The 15,180-nt window shown below is 44.9% G+C and overlaps 1 protein-coding gene across 2 annotated transcripts in view; it reads right to left on the minus strand.

Moving 5' to 3' along the window:
• Nucleotides 1-15,180, minus strand: part of UBR2 (ubiquitin protein ligase E3 component n-recognin 2) — a 173,155-nt gene that overhangs the window by 23,494 nt on the left and 134,481 nt on the right. For both annotated transcript variants that reach the window (XM_073553434.1, XM_073553433.1), the window contains exons 32-37: nt 12,736-12,897; nt 12,368-12,465; nt 12,252-12,288; nt 4,683-4,831; nt 4,554-4,609; nt 4,268-4,364 (exon numbers count right to left, since the gene is read on the minus strand). In XM_073553434.1, coding sequence (XP_073409535.1) covers nt 4,268-4,364; nt 4,554-4,609; nt 4,683-4,831; nt 12,252-12,288; nt 12,368-12,465; nt 12,736-12,897 — 599 coding nt within the window. The remainder of the gene's footprint in view (nt 1-4,267; nt 4,365-4,553; nt 4,610-4,682; nt 4,832-12,251; nt 12,289-12,367; nt 12,466-12,735; nt 12,898-15,180) is intronic.

The raw sequence follows: 15,180 nt of genomic DNA on the forward strand, positions 1-15,180 counted from the left end.
GCCTCTCCCATTTCCTCTGCTGAGAGTGGTTAGTCTAGCTGATCTCTGCCTTCAATACTTAACCTTGGTAAGTGGGCCTCCCCTAGGAACATGCCCATCTCCCCCTCCTCCTGCTGCGACTGTGATGAGTATAACTTCCTGTAAAAGCCCCTAAAGACTTCCAAAATTTGTTCCCCTGTGTAACTACACTGCCATTTTCTAGTTTTAGTGCATATACATGTGCAGAGTCTCGTTGTGCAGAAGTCACCACTGAGAGCAGATGTCCTACTTTTTCACCCTCTGCATAAAGTTTCTTTTTGAAATGCCCTCAACCTCTATGCCTTGCGCAAGAGTAATTTATTTACCTACTCCTGAGCGGCCTTCATGCGGTTTTGTGGGTCTTGTGAACTTTGAATACTCAGCGCTTCCTCTGCTGACCTCAATTCCTCCATTACCGCAATATCAGTGTTTCTGGATGTAGTCTTATGCCTTGATAAGACCTCTGTTTCATAATATACTGCAATATGCCTTTCATAATATACTGCAATATGCCTTTCATAATATACTGCAATATGCCTCGTTTTATTAGATAGAAACCTGACGTTCCAGCTCAAAATTTTGACCCTTCCTCCCATCATAATCAATGAGGTGAAATCCTCCACCCTCCGCTTTTGGTCTCCCCCCCCCCCCCCCCCCAACACCTACCACCCCCCAATTTCCTATTTTAAGACAACTCAAACAAACCCCTCAAACTTCCCCGACCTTATCCCCACAGTAACTTTGTCAACCCTTTGAGTGAGTACCTATACCGTCCCTCTCTATACGAGAAAGGGGAACGCTTTTCCACAACCTAGCAGTTATGAGGGTCTGAGATTTCAGACAGACACTCTACTACTCTTCTAGGTAACTCTCCAACACTTCATCTCTCCCGCCCACCAATGACAGAATAAAATTCCTGTTGCGCTGCCGAACACAACCGTCCTGAAAGTTTTCGTCCTGCAATACCTCAGGACAGTTATCTCAAAACCATTCAAATTCTACAATCTTAATAACAATTAACCCATGAATATACAGAGCCTTCTTCAGTGGGCGCTCTATGCTTCAATATGTTTAGCATTCAGATCCAACCAAATTGTCGCCTCTTCAGGGGTCTGAAAGAAGTGAACCCCTTCCCAGGGCTACTAGCCTTAACTTGGTCAGGTATAACATTGAATAAGTCAAATCCAGTCCCTGCATTCTCCTCTTGACCACTCAGAACTTCATCCTGAGCTTCTGAACTGCCACGGAGTAGTCTGGGTAAATAGATATCCGGCCTCCATCAATAGTTAAGTCTGCCATGTCTCTGGCTCTTCTAAGCAAAATATCACGGTCCCGGTAGTTAAGGATTTTGGCCAGGATAGATCTCGGGGCAGACTCAGGGGGTAAGGGTCTTGATGGTCCGAGCTTTCCTTTGCCCCCCACATTCGATCACTGGCTCGCTCTTGTCATCTGCACCTCAAAAACATTTCTAGAATTCGACCTTTTCTTACTTTTGACTCTGCAAAAACTCTTACTGTTTCTCTTATTCATTCTCGCCTCGACTATTGTAACTCTCTTCTAATCGGTCTCCCTCTTACAAAACTCTCCCCTCTCCAATCTGTCTTGAATGCTGCAGCCAGGATCATATTCCTCACCAATCGTTACACCGATGCCTCTACCTTGTGCCAGTCATTACACTGGCTACCCATCCACTCCAGAATTCAGTATAAACTTATTACCCTCAACAACAAAGCCCTCCATGGCTCAGCACCACCCTACATCTCCTCCCTTGTTTCAGTATACCACCCTACCCACGCCCTCCGTTCTGCTGATGACCTGAGGTTAGTATCCTCAATAGTCAGAACCTCCCACTCCCGTCTCCAAGACTTTACACGTGCCGCGCCAATTCTTTGGAATGCACTTCCCAGGTCAATACGATTAGTCCCCAGTCCCCACAATTTTAAGCGTGTCCTGAAAACGCATTTATTCAGACTGGCCTATCGCCTCAACACATTAACCTAACCTATCCCTGTGTGGCAGAGCCAAAAATTTTACCATAACCAGGTTCCCAGCATCATGTTCCCACATGCTTTATGCATCCATTAGCCCTCTGTGTCTGTACTGTTACACACTTAACATTATGGCTGGTCCATACAATCAGGGCAACTGTTACCACCCACCTTTCGTGTCTACCTCTTTCCTCATAGACTGTAAGCTTGCGAGCAGGGCCCTCACTCCTCTTGGTATTTGTTATAATCTACTGTATGTGATTATTGTTATGCTGTAATGTCTATTGTCTGTACAAATCCCCTCTGAAATGTAAAGTGCTGCGGAATATGTCGGCGCTATAAAAAATAAAAATTTATTATTATTATTATTATTATGGTACTCAATGAGCCCTCTCCATTGAGAACAATTTAGTAATGCTGTCCCCCTCCCAATTTGGTTTTCAGCCATTATTCGATATAATCCGTGGGGTTGTTCCCCTCCACCATTTCAGGTACACCAATTATTCTTAAATTGTTCCTACGGGAATGGTTTTCAACATCGTCCATTTTAAATTCCAGCACCGAGATACGTTGGACATATTTTTTCTCCCTTTTAAATAATCTGATCCTCCGCACTGCCCACACGCTCCTCCACGTTATGCATGGCATTACAAAAATTGGCTATTTCACTCTTTAAGCCATCAACCTGCAGGGTCAAGGCAGATTTGCAGAAAGTCACCACTGAAAATACATCCTTTAGGGTCGGTTCATTCATATCTGCTTCACATAAGTCTACAGGCTGTACAGTGTTGCAGGGGCTTGTGGGGCTGCTGCAGTAGGTGATGTGCCACACTTATTCCATGCCTTATCAGCACGCATAGGGGTCTGCTGAGTCATGGGGCTCTACTGTGCCCGAGACTGCTCTCCATTCAACTCTCCATTCACCTCCATCTTCCTCCTGTGCCTTAGCCGCCTCCTCCTCTGCTGACTCTGTGCCATCTTGGGACCGGAAGCTTCGATCCATCCCCAGCTCTTTCTGCCTCCTGCACGTCATCCGGATCTTGGTTGCCATCACCAGCGGGTTCCCCACGCTCACCGCAGTCACGGGCACTCAAGCAGCTGTCACAGGCGTTCGGCGGTGCCTACATTAAGCCCTATAACCGGTATGTGTAGTGGGAGAGCTCCGACACGCGTCCTCTCACATGTCCTGCTAGGCTTCGCCCCTTGGTTGCTCTCTAACAGTACGGCAGTTAAAGCGGCATCTCTGAAGTTGTCAGTTTTCTCTGACCAGGTCGTTCTGACTGTGATTAGGGCACAGATGCCCTCCTCGTCACATTCCTATTAATGTATTTGAAGGATTTTTTTGTTGGTGTACGTCCAAGTTGTCTCTATGCTCTTCTCTTTTCTGGGTCAATTTCGCAGGCAGGTCTCGAGTCCAGCCTGGCTCTCTATTCCTTCAAGGGACAGATTTTTGCCCAGCCAGTTTACTGCTTTTTAGAAGAATCTTTAAGCTGGATGTGTTCAGAGCGATGTGTCACGTTGTCATTCCGGAAAGTTCTAGTCAAGGTCTCCCTGCTACTAAGGCCAATATCACTCACTGGATATGTTCTGTCATTCTGGAAGCGTATCAGGCAAAGGACAGAGTGTCTCTACTGGGGATTTAAGCTCAGTCCACTTGGGTGATGGGGGCTTCATGGACCTTTCGCCATCAGGCTTCTGTTCTGCATCCGTGTAAGCCTCACTCCACTTGAGCAGAGGGGGGTTCCTGGACCATTGTGTTGCTTCTCCTATTGCTTTATCACTAACTAAGTAGCTGGGTGAAGCCTGCTAGTGAGACGCCCAATGCCCACCAATGAAGGCTACGAGAAAAAGATTTTACTCCAAGTTTCATAAATCCTCATTTTTTCATCAACGGACCAAAACGATATGTTTTTTCCCTATATCATTTTGGAGTACGTACAAAATTGCTTTTTATCGTGCTTTTGTAGGGGAAATGAAAGTCAATTCTGACTTTTTGTTCATAACACATCCTAGTCCATGCTCAGAAATGAGGCAAATGGAGTCAAAAATATGAAACATTTGGAGTCAATATAACCTTCTTGCTGGAAGGGTCTATTTTGGCAGGACACATTTGAGTAGTAGCTACGTCTGGGAAACAGTATGGAAGCCCCAACGGAGTCCTAAGCGGAAACCAGACCATGGTGTGAACCCAGAATTAAATTAAAGTGTGCTTCATTCCATCACTCAGTGAAAGTAAAGGGGATTAATATATAGTAACTTACACTGCAAAAGTCGGGAAAAGTGTTTCTGCACCACTGACAGCGTACAGACGGTCCAGTGAGCCGCTGCAAACCTTGTGAGAGATTTTAAGCAGTCGTCCTAAGAATAAGCAAACAAAAATTCATTAAACAACCAAAAACGTGACAAATTTCTGCAGATTTTATGGTCACACAACATCAAAATATTAGCACCGAATGATTGTTAGGTCTATTTCTATTTTTAAGAACAAGTTTTATACAGTTTACCAAAATACCTGCAGCATTACAATTTTTCATAAGTGATCCTTACCTGTCGACACGGCAGATTTCCAAACAAAGGTCTTTCCTCGTCTGTTAATATACGTTCTGAAGAGCAAAATTATGGTTAGCCGTAGTGTAAAAGGGACGCAATCACTGACTGCATATAAATAATTCTCACCAATAGTCTGTATGGTGTATGCACAGCTTTCCCAGCACATGATGGGGACACGAGGGTCTTGCTCATTGGGATGAACGTTGAGGCCGACTTTGTATGTTGCGGTTCCAAATGTTGTTAACATCTCCTTAATGCTATCAGAGTACGGGTTCCTTGAAATGAGCGGTAGACCCATTAGTGCACTTAATTTTACCAGCTACAAGCTATGTCTATCTTTATCTCCATTGTTCTAATGCATCTAAAATACTGTTGTACTTTTGAATGACACCACCGATTTTTGCAATGGAAAGCGGGGAAAAAAAATTCCAAGTACGTTGAAATAGTAAAAAAAAAAAAAAAAAAATGCAATTCCACAATTGTTTTTTTTATTACAATTTTCACCATATGGAACAATTTTCCCTTACTATATGATTCTCCAGGTCAGTATGAGTGCACAGATACCAAACATGTATTGTTTTTTTTTTTTTGGCTTTTTAAGTGTTTTTTTCTAATTTGTAAAAAAAAAAAAAAAAATTTTGCCGCTTGTGTCGCTTTTCCATAACGTTTTCATTTTTCTGAATCTGGGGTTGGGTGAGCGCTTAGATTTTTGCGCCCTGAGTTGATGTTTTTGTTAAAACCATTTTGGGGTGGATACGATATTTTGATCGCCTCTTATTACAATGCTGAAGTTAAAAAAAAAAAAAAAAAAAAAAAAGCGTAATTCTGGCATTTTGATTTCTTTTCTCGTTCCGCCGTTTACCGATTGGATTAATTTATTTTATATTTTGATCAGGCTTTTACGAACGCAGCGATACCAAATGTGTATTTCTTTATCGCTTCATTGGGGGACACAGGAAACCATGGGTGTATGCTGCTGCCAGCTTTAGCTTAGTGTCATTAGGAGGTGGACACAGGGCTGCTCTCAGCCCCGTTTCTACCTTAGGTTTTGTTGTGTTTTATTAATGATTTCTCTTTTTCAGATTCAGCTTGTGATTCTGGGTAACGGAGTGTAACTGGTCACTCCGCTCTCCCCCCTAGAGATCAGGAGCACAGTGTGGGATTGCATCACTATTGTACCCTTGTGTCTGCCAGGCAGGACCCCATGCCTCCTAAGGGTATGTGCACACGTTGCAGATTAGCCTGCGGAGTTTTCTGTAGAGAATCCACATCTCTTGGCAGAAAACGCAGGGAAAAACGCTTGTGGTTTTCATGTGGAACTGATGCGGATTTTAATACGTTTTTGGTTGAAATTTTTCCCTTGTGCTTGTGGAGGAGAGGGAGAGACTGAAAAGCGCTTCTGCGGATCCGCAAAAAGAATTGAGTTGCTGCGGAAAAAAACCCGTTGCAAATCTGATTTTTCCACAACATGTGCACACCAATTATTAATTTACCATTCACTTACATTGGTTATGCACTACATTGCGGATCTGATGCAATTTCGCGCATCTAAAAACTCTGCGGATCCGCATCAAACTCTGCAACGTGTGCACATACCCTAACACTTCAAGCGTGTTTGGGGCATCCGCAAGGAGAAAGATGTGGACTGGTCCTTGCCACTACATCCTAGCCCGCTCACCCTCCAGAGCCAGACGTGCAAGGTGGGAAGACTGTATCGGTACCTTATAGCCGCCCGACATACTGCCCCGGGATCAGGTACCCTCCAGCCGCCCATCCCTCCGGGACGTCTGATGACAGTCTTCATTATTGTGCTGCAAAAACGGATTCCGGGGCCTTCAGGACAGGTATCTCTGCATGACTTGATCCCCAGAAACGCGGGAACTCAATGCGCCCTTTTTTTCCTTAAGGGTATGTGCACACGTTGCGGATTCTATTTTGCTAAAGCCGCAGGTAAAATGACCTGGATTTTACCTGCAGATTTACTGCGGATTTCCCCTGCATTTTTACACCTGCGGATTTCTATAATGGATCAGGTGTAAAACCGCTGCAGATTCCGCACAAAGAATTGACATGCTGTGGATTCAAATCCGCAGCAAATCTGCGCTGAAAAATCCGCAGAATGTGCACAGCGTTTTTGGATTTACATAGAATAGAATGGTAATGCACAACGCAGCAGAATCCGCTGCGAATCCGCAGGGCCAAATCCGCTGCGAATCCGCAGCAGAATCCGCAACGTGTGCACACACCCTAATGCTGACTGCTCAGCACCATATTTTTTTCCCACTGAGTATCATGAGCAGACATCCACCTGCTGTACTGCAGTGTTTGGGCCAGACACTCCGTCTAGACGCTCTGCCTACAGGTTTCAATTTTATTCCCTCCAGGAGAGCTCCCCCTTCCAATCCTCCAGAGCTTGTGATTCAGCATGACTCCAGGACACACTTTTATTTTAGACAGACATGGTTGTCCTTTGTCTATGTATACAATATCTTATAGTCCTTTACAGTGTAGCTCCTGCAGAGTTTGTATATATCAGTTAGGTATTCAGACCTCAACTGCAGCAATGGAGCGTTTTTTCCCTATGCCCACCAGCTTTTCCATCCATGGGGAATTAGACTTTAGGTGCTTTAGGAATAACAGCACTAGTGTTTGGTCCCCTACCCAGCGAGTCTGATGTACCTTTTACCACGCACCTCATATTCGATCACAGCTGCAGTCCACATTTTCTGACCACTAGCTAGAGTATCAGATGTACCATTTACCACATACCTAATGGTCGATTTCAGCAGCGGTACTAGTGTTCTGTCCACCATTAGGGGAGTCAGATACACCATCTACCATGTACCTCTTTGTCGACTGCAGCAGCGGTACTAGTGTTCTGTCCACCACCATTCGGTGAACCAGATACACCATCTACCACATACCTAATGGTCGATTGTAGCAGCAGTAGGAGTGTTCTGTCCACCATTCGGTGAGTCAGAAACACCATCTACTATGTACCTAATGGTCAAATGTAGCAGTGGTCCATGTCTCATGCCCACTATCCAGTGAGTCAGACGTACTCATTTACCACGGACCATCTAGTGACTCAGATACACCACCTGTCATGTTCCTAATGGTCATTTGCAGCGGTGGTCCACGTTTCCTGCCCACTATCCAGTGAGTCAGATGTACCATTTAACATGTATCTCATGTTCAGTGACAGCAGTGGTCCACGTTTCCTGCCCACCATCCAGTGACTCACATGCACCACCTATCAAGTTCCTCATGGTCATTTGCAGCAGTGGTCCACGTTTCCTGCCCACTATCCAGTGAGTCGGATGCATCATCTACCATGTACCACATGTCCGATCGCAGCAGCAAATGTAAGTGCTCTCTCCGCTTTCCGGTAAGTCAGTCACACCATCTGTCATATACCATATGACCACTGCCAGCAGTGGTCCAAATGCTCTGCCCGCTATCCAGCGAGTCAGACTCCGTATCTACCACGTAACCCAACCTTGATTACGGTTACGACCCAAGGGCCTTGTCCTCCATCCTGTGTATACGAATTGCCAAGAATTATCCAAAAGGTCAAGATCTCCATCGACAGTTAACCAGATTTCTGTCTGCAACGCAGTTCAGCTGCGCTACTCACTAGCCAGTAGTTAGACCCAACATGACTAATAGCAGCGTTTCTAGTGCTGTGTCCACTATTCAGTGAGTCAGGTCCCACTTTTACAATGATCCTTATGGCTGTTCATTGTGCAGACCAAGGGGTCTACTGAGATCTCAGTTCTTTCTCTGTTTCCGTACTTCTTCTTTCTTACAGAGATTGGATAGCACTTTATCCTTATCAAGCCGCAGCCAAGAGCACGAGAGCCTCTTAAGCCTTGGATCTGATGTCCGAACATCACATAAAGGAGTCTTCTCCAGCAAAGATAGTATCCTTTCTCAGTATTTAGAGTTTTAATCTTGTGCTTTTTTAATTCTCGGTGATTAAATTACAATTCTCAGGGTCAGCGCTGTCTCACCCGGACAGCCCATTTCAACTTGGGGAGTCCCTGGCTCTCTGTCCCTGTGAGTCACAGGGTCGGCACTCATGCCTAACTGGTCACGTCAGTGACTCTGTATCTACCTTTTCTGTTTCCTACGCCAGGCATTCGCTGGAGCTCCTCCTTCGAATGGTAAGACCTCACTGATTATACTGCCTTTTTTTATTTTTCTTATATCAAGGTAAGCGGTTACACATGTAAGGATTCTTACCCACTTCCTTACAAACAAGGTCTGAGTCGATCAAGAGCTACCAAGATACCTCAAGTTATCAGTACTAATTTCCTTAAACTAGACCAGTCGTCCTCAAAGCGATTTAGAGTCCACATCAGCATCATCCTTTTTTGCCATTCACGTGTTTTTTACCGGCTCTCTGCTCCACACTGTTGTTCCTTGGCACCTGGATTCTGAGTTCAGACATTGCCGTGGACTCCTCTCCAAGGAGTTTGGAGCTCTTTTCTCATGAATGCACTGTGATCACCTCTCTTCATCTTGGCTGGGTTATCAACATCCCAAAATAGTTTCTGATCCCGGTCCAACATATTAATATTTCTGGGAATGCTGTTTATCAACATCCTAAAACAGTCTCTGGTCCCAGTCGAACATACTGATTTTTCTGGTAATGCTGTTTGACACAGCACAATCAACAGCTTTTTTCTACCCAAGGAAAAACCCTTGATCCTATCACGTGGGACTCTCTCCATCAGAGGCACATTTGCAAGTTCGATCCACTTCTGCATGAGCGCTTTAGGTAGGATGGTTGTGTCAATGGAAGAAGTTCCATTTGCCTACTTTCATACGCATCCTTTTCAATTTTCTTTTTCTGCCATCAAGATGGGACTGGTCAATTCACTCCCTGTATCGACTAATCATGCCCCTCTCTGGATAAATAAGTCTCTAGACTGGTGGACTTAATCTCCTTTAGTTAATTGCGGTAGATCTTTCCCACACCATGCAGGAAGATCGCTACTACAGAACTAATCTTCTCAATTGGGGAGCATATTTTCAAAACTTAACAGTCCAGGACCGATGGACCACCCAGGAATCGTTTCTTCCCATCAACATTCTGGATTTTGGGTCCCTCCCTCTTGCTCTACTTTTCTTACAAGGACCCTATTCTCTACCATTAGTTTTGGGTCCAAACTGACAATGCCACAGTGGTGACAGAGATGAACCTTCAAGGAAGAACCCGAAATCAAGCAATATTGTCAGAAGTGCCACGGATTCGGTCATGAGTAGAGATCTGGGCCGCCAATTTTCTCAGCCAAGTAGGTCTTGCCGCCGGTGAGTAGTCCCTGAACCAGTCAGTCTCCCATGACATGTGGCTCCTTTGAGGGTTTCCTGACATAAACCTGATAGAGTCCAGTATCATCACAGGATTCTTCATGTGGTCTCCAGATCACATGTCACGCTAGCAATCGGCGCTGATGCTTTGGTAATTTTTTGTTCTTGCTTCCCCTCTACCTGTTACCTACCTTAACACTGATCTCTAGGGTAGTCCAAAGGATCAAGACTGAGGGAGCGCCCATCATTCTCATCACCCCAGAAGACTTGGGTACGCAGAGGTAATCAACTTCCTCACAGGCACTCCGTAGAAACTCCACGATCTTCTCTCACAGGGTTTTGTGTTCCACCTGAATTCTCTGTCACTCTATTTAACAGCATGACTAAGACCATGTTTCTGAAACCAGCTGATTTCTCCAACCAGGTTACTCAGACCATGTTCAGAACTATGAAGCCTTCCTTTTCTCGCATTTCCCATCGTTCGTGGAAAATCTTTCAGCTGGTGTAACTACAAGGGTCTATCTTCTGTTTCCATTTTGTCCTTCTTACATTTGGGTCTGAGATCTGACTTCTTCAGTTTTCTCAAGAGACAGGTGTCTGCTTTTCCATCCCTTTTCGAAAGATTATAACGTCTCACCTGCAGATCAAGACCTTTTTGCAGGGAGTTGGGCACTCTGTTTCCCCCTATTGGCCTTCGGTAACACCTTGGGATCTCAATTTAGTACACAGTGTTCTTCAAGAATCAACATTCACATTTCTACGAGACACCTTTCATTCCTTTCCTGGAAGGTTGCCTTCCTGGTTGCAATTTCTGCTATCAGATGAGTTTCTAAACTCACAGATCTCATGTTCCTCCTTATCTAGGGTGTCACCAGGACAAGGTAGCGTTACATCCGATACCATCCTTTCTCCCTAAGGTGTTTTTTTTGTATTCCTCCCCAATGAGGATACTGTTTTATTCTTCCTTTTGTCCATTTTGTTCCCTTTATCAAGAATGGTCTCTAAACAAACTGGACCTGGTAGAGTTCTCTGTAGCTACCTTCCCAGGACAGCACCATTCAGATGTGCAGATTCACTGTTCTTAATCCCAGAATGTACTCGTAAAGGTCTTGGCTGTTTCCAAGTCTATCGAGGCCTGCTGGGTTCGCTCTGCTATTCTGAAGCCTACCGACTAATGGACAGATGGCATCCATTTAAGGTCACCACGCGCTCCTCTCATTCAGTGGGAGGCCTCCTCTGTCACCCACCGCCAGGCGTTGGTCTTGTAGATTTGTTAGACTGCTACATAGTCCTCCTGCCATACCTTTGCCAAGTCCTACAAGGTTCACATATAGGTTTAGTCATATGCAAATCTCTGTAGAATGGTGCTGCAAGCAGCAGTGACCTGAGCTCTGATTTGACGGTACCACCTTTACCCACCCTTGAGACTGATTTTGGAAATCCCATGGTTTCCTGTGTCCCCCAATGAAGTGATAGAGAAATGAAGATTTTGGGTACCTACCGTGAAATCTTTCTCGGAGCCTTCACTGGGGGACCCAGCAACGGCCCTTATTTATTGTTCGTTGTGGTTATGTTAAGATAGTTGTATACTTGTTGCTTCTCCTACTGCTTTCTCACTAACTGATGAGCTTCCTGGGTATATACTGCAGGGTTAAAGCTAACTTTTTTTTTGCATAGTGTCAACCTCCTAGTGGCAGCAGCAAACACCATGTGTTTCCTGTGTCCCTCAATGAAGGCTCCAAGAAATAGATTTTACAGTAGGTACCACAAATCTTCATTTTCTCACTGTTTTATTTTTAATGGGGCAAAAGGGGTGTGATTTGAACTTTTTTTATTTTTGTCATTTTTAAAAAAAAAATGTTGTTACTGTATTTAATAGTCCCCATAAAAGAATTGAAGCTGCAGTCGTTTGATCGCCTATGCTATACATCGCGGGTCAGCGTAGACAGCGGTTCAGGGTAGACAGGAGTATAGTAATAACAAGCACAGGGGTCTTCAGCAGACCCCTAACTTTCATGACAACCCACTGGTACCCTGCGATCACATGACTCGGACGCCGATGGGCAGGATGTATGATGTGCTTCCTGCCGGCATGTGTTATATCCCGCTATCAGTGACTGACAGGGGATTTAACTGGTTAACAGCCGTGAGCTGAATATAGTGGTGGTCATGTATGTGTGCTACTACTCTATTCACACAGGAGATGGGGACCCTGCTCTCGGGATCATTATGAATCCCAGTGGTCGTTTCCCACGGTTAGACAACCTCTGTGAAGTATACTTGTGTTCCTATACATTTGCAATGACCAGCTACTGAATGCCACAAGAGACATTCCCATATTCTCCAGTTTAATAAAGCAATGAATGATTAGATACGTACTTTGGTTGGAAAGCAGGCCGGAACCCTTCAGGGATATCTGTAATTATAAGATACTTATATAGATCTGGTTGCAGTGTCATACAGAGACTCATATACATTTTGTCTTGTCCACTCACCAGTTCTTTTCTCTCCATCCATTTCCTTCAGTACTCTGATCTGCTGACCGGTGACGTTCACCCATTCAGACAAATCTGGTTGATCTGAAAAATCTAACCTGTAGAAAAGTAGCACGGGAGACTGAGATGAGGACAATGCCCAGCATTCAGCAATTTCAATTAGAGGGGGTGTCCAGAAGTAGATAAACAAGGCTGCTGACACCAGTACATGTGTTGTGTACGGTATTGCAGCTCGGCATTATTGAATTAAGTGGAACTGTGCTGCAAAACTGCTCATTTACTGCAGACAGGAGTGGAATTCAATATACATGATTTTCTAACCCTGGAAACCCATTTATATAGAAAACTGGATAAGATGACTTTCTAACCTGTGGTACAGACTCCTCGGTGGAGGCAGCATGGGGATGACTGTGTTGCTTAAGCACTGACACAGCGGGCAGAGGAATTCACCATTTTCAACATCGTAGATAGTTTGCATGCGTAAGCGCTGCTGCCTGCGTTGCTCCTTCATTTGCACAGCATCAAAATACCTGAAAAAATGTTAATGTTAAAAAGTTAATTTTTATAATACGATTTGAGAACTGAAATTTGTACGCTGATGCAGAGATGAGCAAATAAATTTGCAGAATCCTGGTCTAGCGGCTAGGTCGGTATTTTACGGCTCATATAAGGGAGCGCTGCGGACGACCTCCTACCTGCGGATCGCCTCCTACCTGATGACATCCACATACCCTCTTAACCCCTTAACGACCAGGGGTATTTTTGGTTTTGCATTTTCATTTTTCCCTCCCCTTCTTTCCAGAGCCATAACTTTATTTTTCCGCCTATATGGCCATGTGAGGGCTTATTTTTTGCGGGACGAGTTGTACTTTTAAATGACACCATTGGTTTTACCATGTCGTGTAAACGGCAAAAAAATTCCAAGAGCGGTGAAATTGCAAAAAAAGTGGAATCCCACACTTGTTTTTTGCTTGGCTTTTTTGCTAGGTTCACTAGATGCTAAATCTGACCTGCCATTATGATTCTCCAGGTCATTATGAGTTCATAGACACCAAACATGTCTATGTCCTCTTTTATCTAAGTGGTGAAAAAAAATTCCAAAGTTTGCTAAAAAAAAAAAATTTTGCGTAATTTTCCGAGACCCGTAGCGTCTCCATTTTTCATGATCTGGGGTCGTGTGAGGGCTTATTTTTTCCGTGCCGGACTGACGTTTTTAATGGTACCACTTTTGTGCAGATGCGTTCTTTTGATCGCCCGTTATTCATTTTAATGCAATGTCTTGGCGACCAAAAAAACGTAATTCTGGCGTTTTGAATTTTTTTCTCGCTACGCTGTTTAGCGATCGGTTTAATGCTTTTTTTTATTGATAGATCGGGCGATTCTGAACGCGGCGATACCTAATATGTGTATGTGGGATTTTTTTTTACTGTTTTATTTTGATTGGGGCAACAGGGGGGTGATTTGAACTTTTAGGTTTTTTTTACTTTTTTTTTAATTTTTAAACATTTTTTTTTTTTTTTTTTTTTTTACTTTTGGCATGCTTCAATAGCCTCCATAGGAGGCTAGAAGCATGCGCAACCCGATCGGCTCTGCTACATATGGGCGATGAGCAGATCGCCTATATGTAGCAGATTTACTGCTGTGCTTTCAGCGCCGACCACTGGGTGGCGCTGAAAGCCATATGCCTGGAACAACCATAGAGGTCTCATAGAGACCTCTGGTTGTCCAGGCAGCATGACGCTGACCCCCGATCACGTGACGGGGGTCGGCGATGACGTCAATTCCGGCCCGGCGGCCGGAAATGCTATTTAAATGCCCGCTGTCAGCGTTTGACAGCGGGATTTAACTAGTTAATAGGCGCGGGCGGACGGCGATTCCGCTCGCGCCTATTGCGGGCACATGTCAGCTGTTCATAACAACTGACATGTACCGGCTTTGATGCGGGCTCAGCGCCGGAGCCCTCATCAAAGCAGGGGAGATGTCTGATGACGGACTGTGTCCGTCATTGGACATTAAGAGGTTAATCAGTGGGCCAGGAGCAATATTGTGAAAAATATAGGGATTTTTGTGTACTCACCGTAAAATCCTTTTCTCCAAGCCATTCATTGGGGGACAGAGACAGTGGGTGTTATGCTGCTTGCCACTAGGAGGACACTAAGTAAACCAGAAAAAAAGTTAACTCCTCCCCTGCAGTATACACCCTCTCGCTGGATGAGATTTCTGCAGTTCGGTGAAAAAAGCAGTAGGAGCTTAAACCGTCAACAATAACCATATCTATGTCAAAACCTAAGAATGCTACAATGAGCCAGTAGGCTAAATAGGGTGGGTGCTGTGTCCCCCAATGAATGGCTCGGAGAAAAGGATTTTACGGTGAGTACACAAAAATCCCTATTTCTCCTACGCCTCATTGGGGGACACAGAGACAGTGGGACGTCCTAAAGAAGTCCCTGGGTGGGGAGCATACATCTGCTAATACCCCATGTACCACTGGGTCAACACTGAGGTACTGCCGATTGCAGAATGCGTCTGCCGAGAGTTGCATCCGCAGAGGCCTGAGAATGAATTTGGTAATGTTTTGTAAAAGTACGCAGACTGGACCAAGTCGCAGCCTTGCAGACCTGTTCTGCCGAGGCCTTGTGCCGAATGGCCCAAGAGGCGCCCACTGACTGGGTAGAGTGCGCCCAAATCCCCACTGGGAAAGGAGCGTTCCTGACACGGTAGGATTCCTGAAACCGCTAAGCGAATCCACCTGGCTAGCGTTGCTTTTGAAGCGGCTAGACTCTTCCTATGCCCCTCTGGAAGTATGAACAGGG

Source organism: Dendrobates tinctorius, unplaced genomic scaffold (genome assembly GCF_039654945.1).
Source record: "Dendrobates tinctorius isolate UK_male_01 unplaced genomic scaffold, ASM3965494v1 ptg000201l, whole genome shotgun sequence".
NCBI classification, from domain to species: Eukaryota; Metazoa; Chordata; class Amphibia; order Anura; family Dendrobatidae; genus Dendrobates; species Dendrobates tinctorius.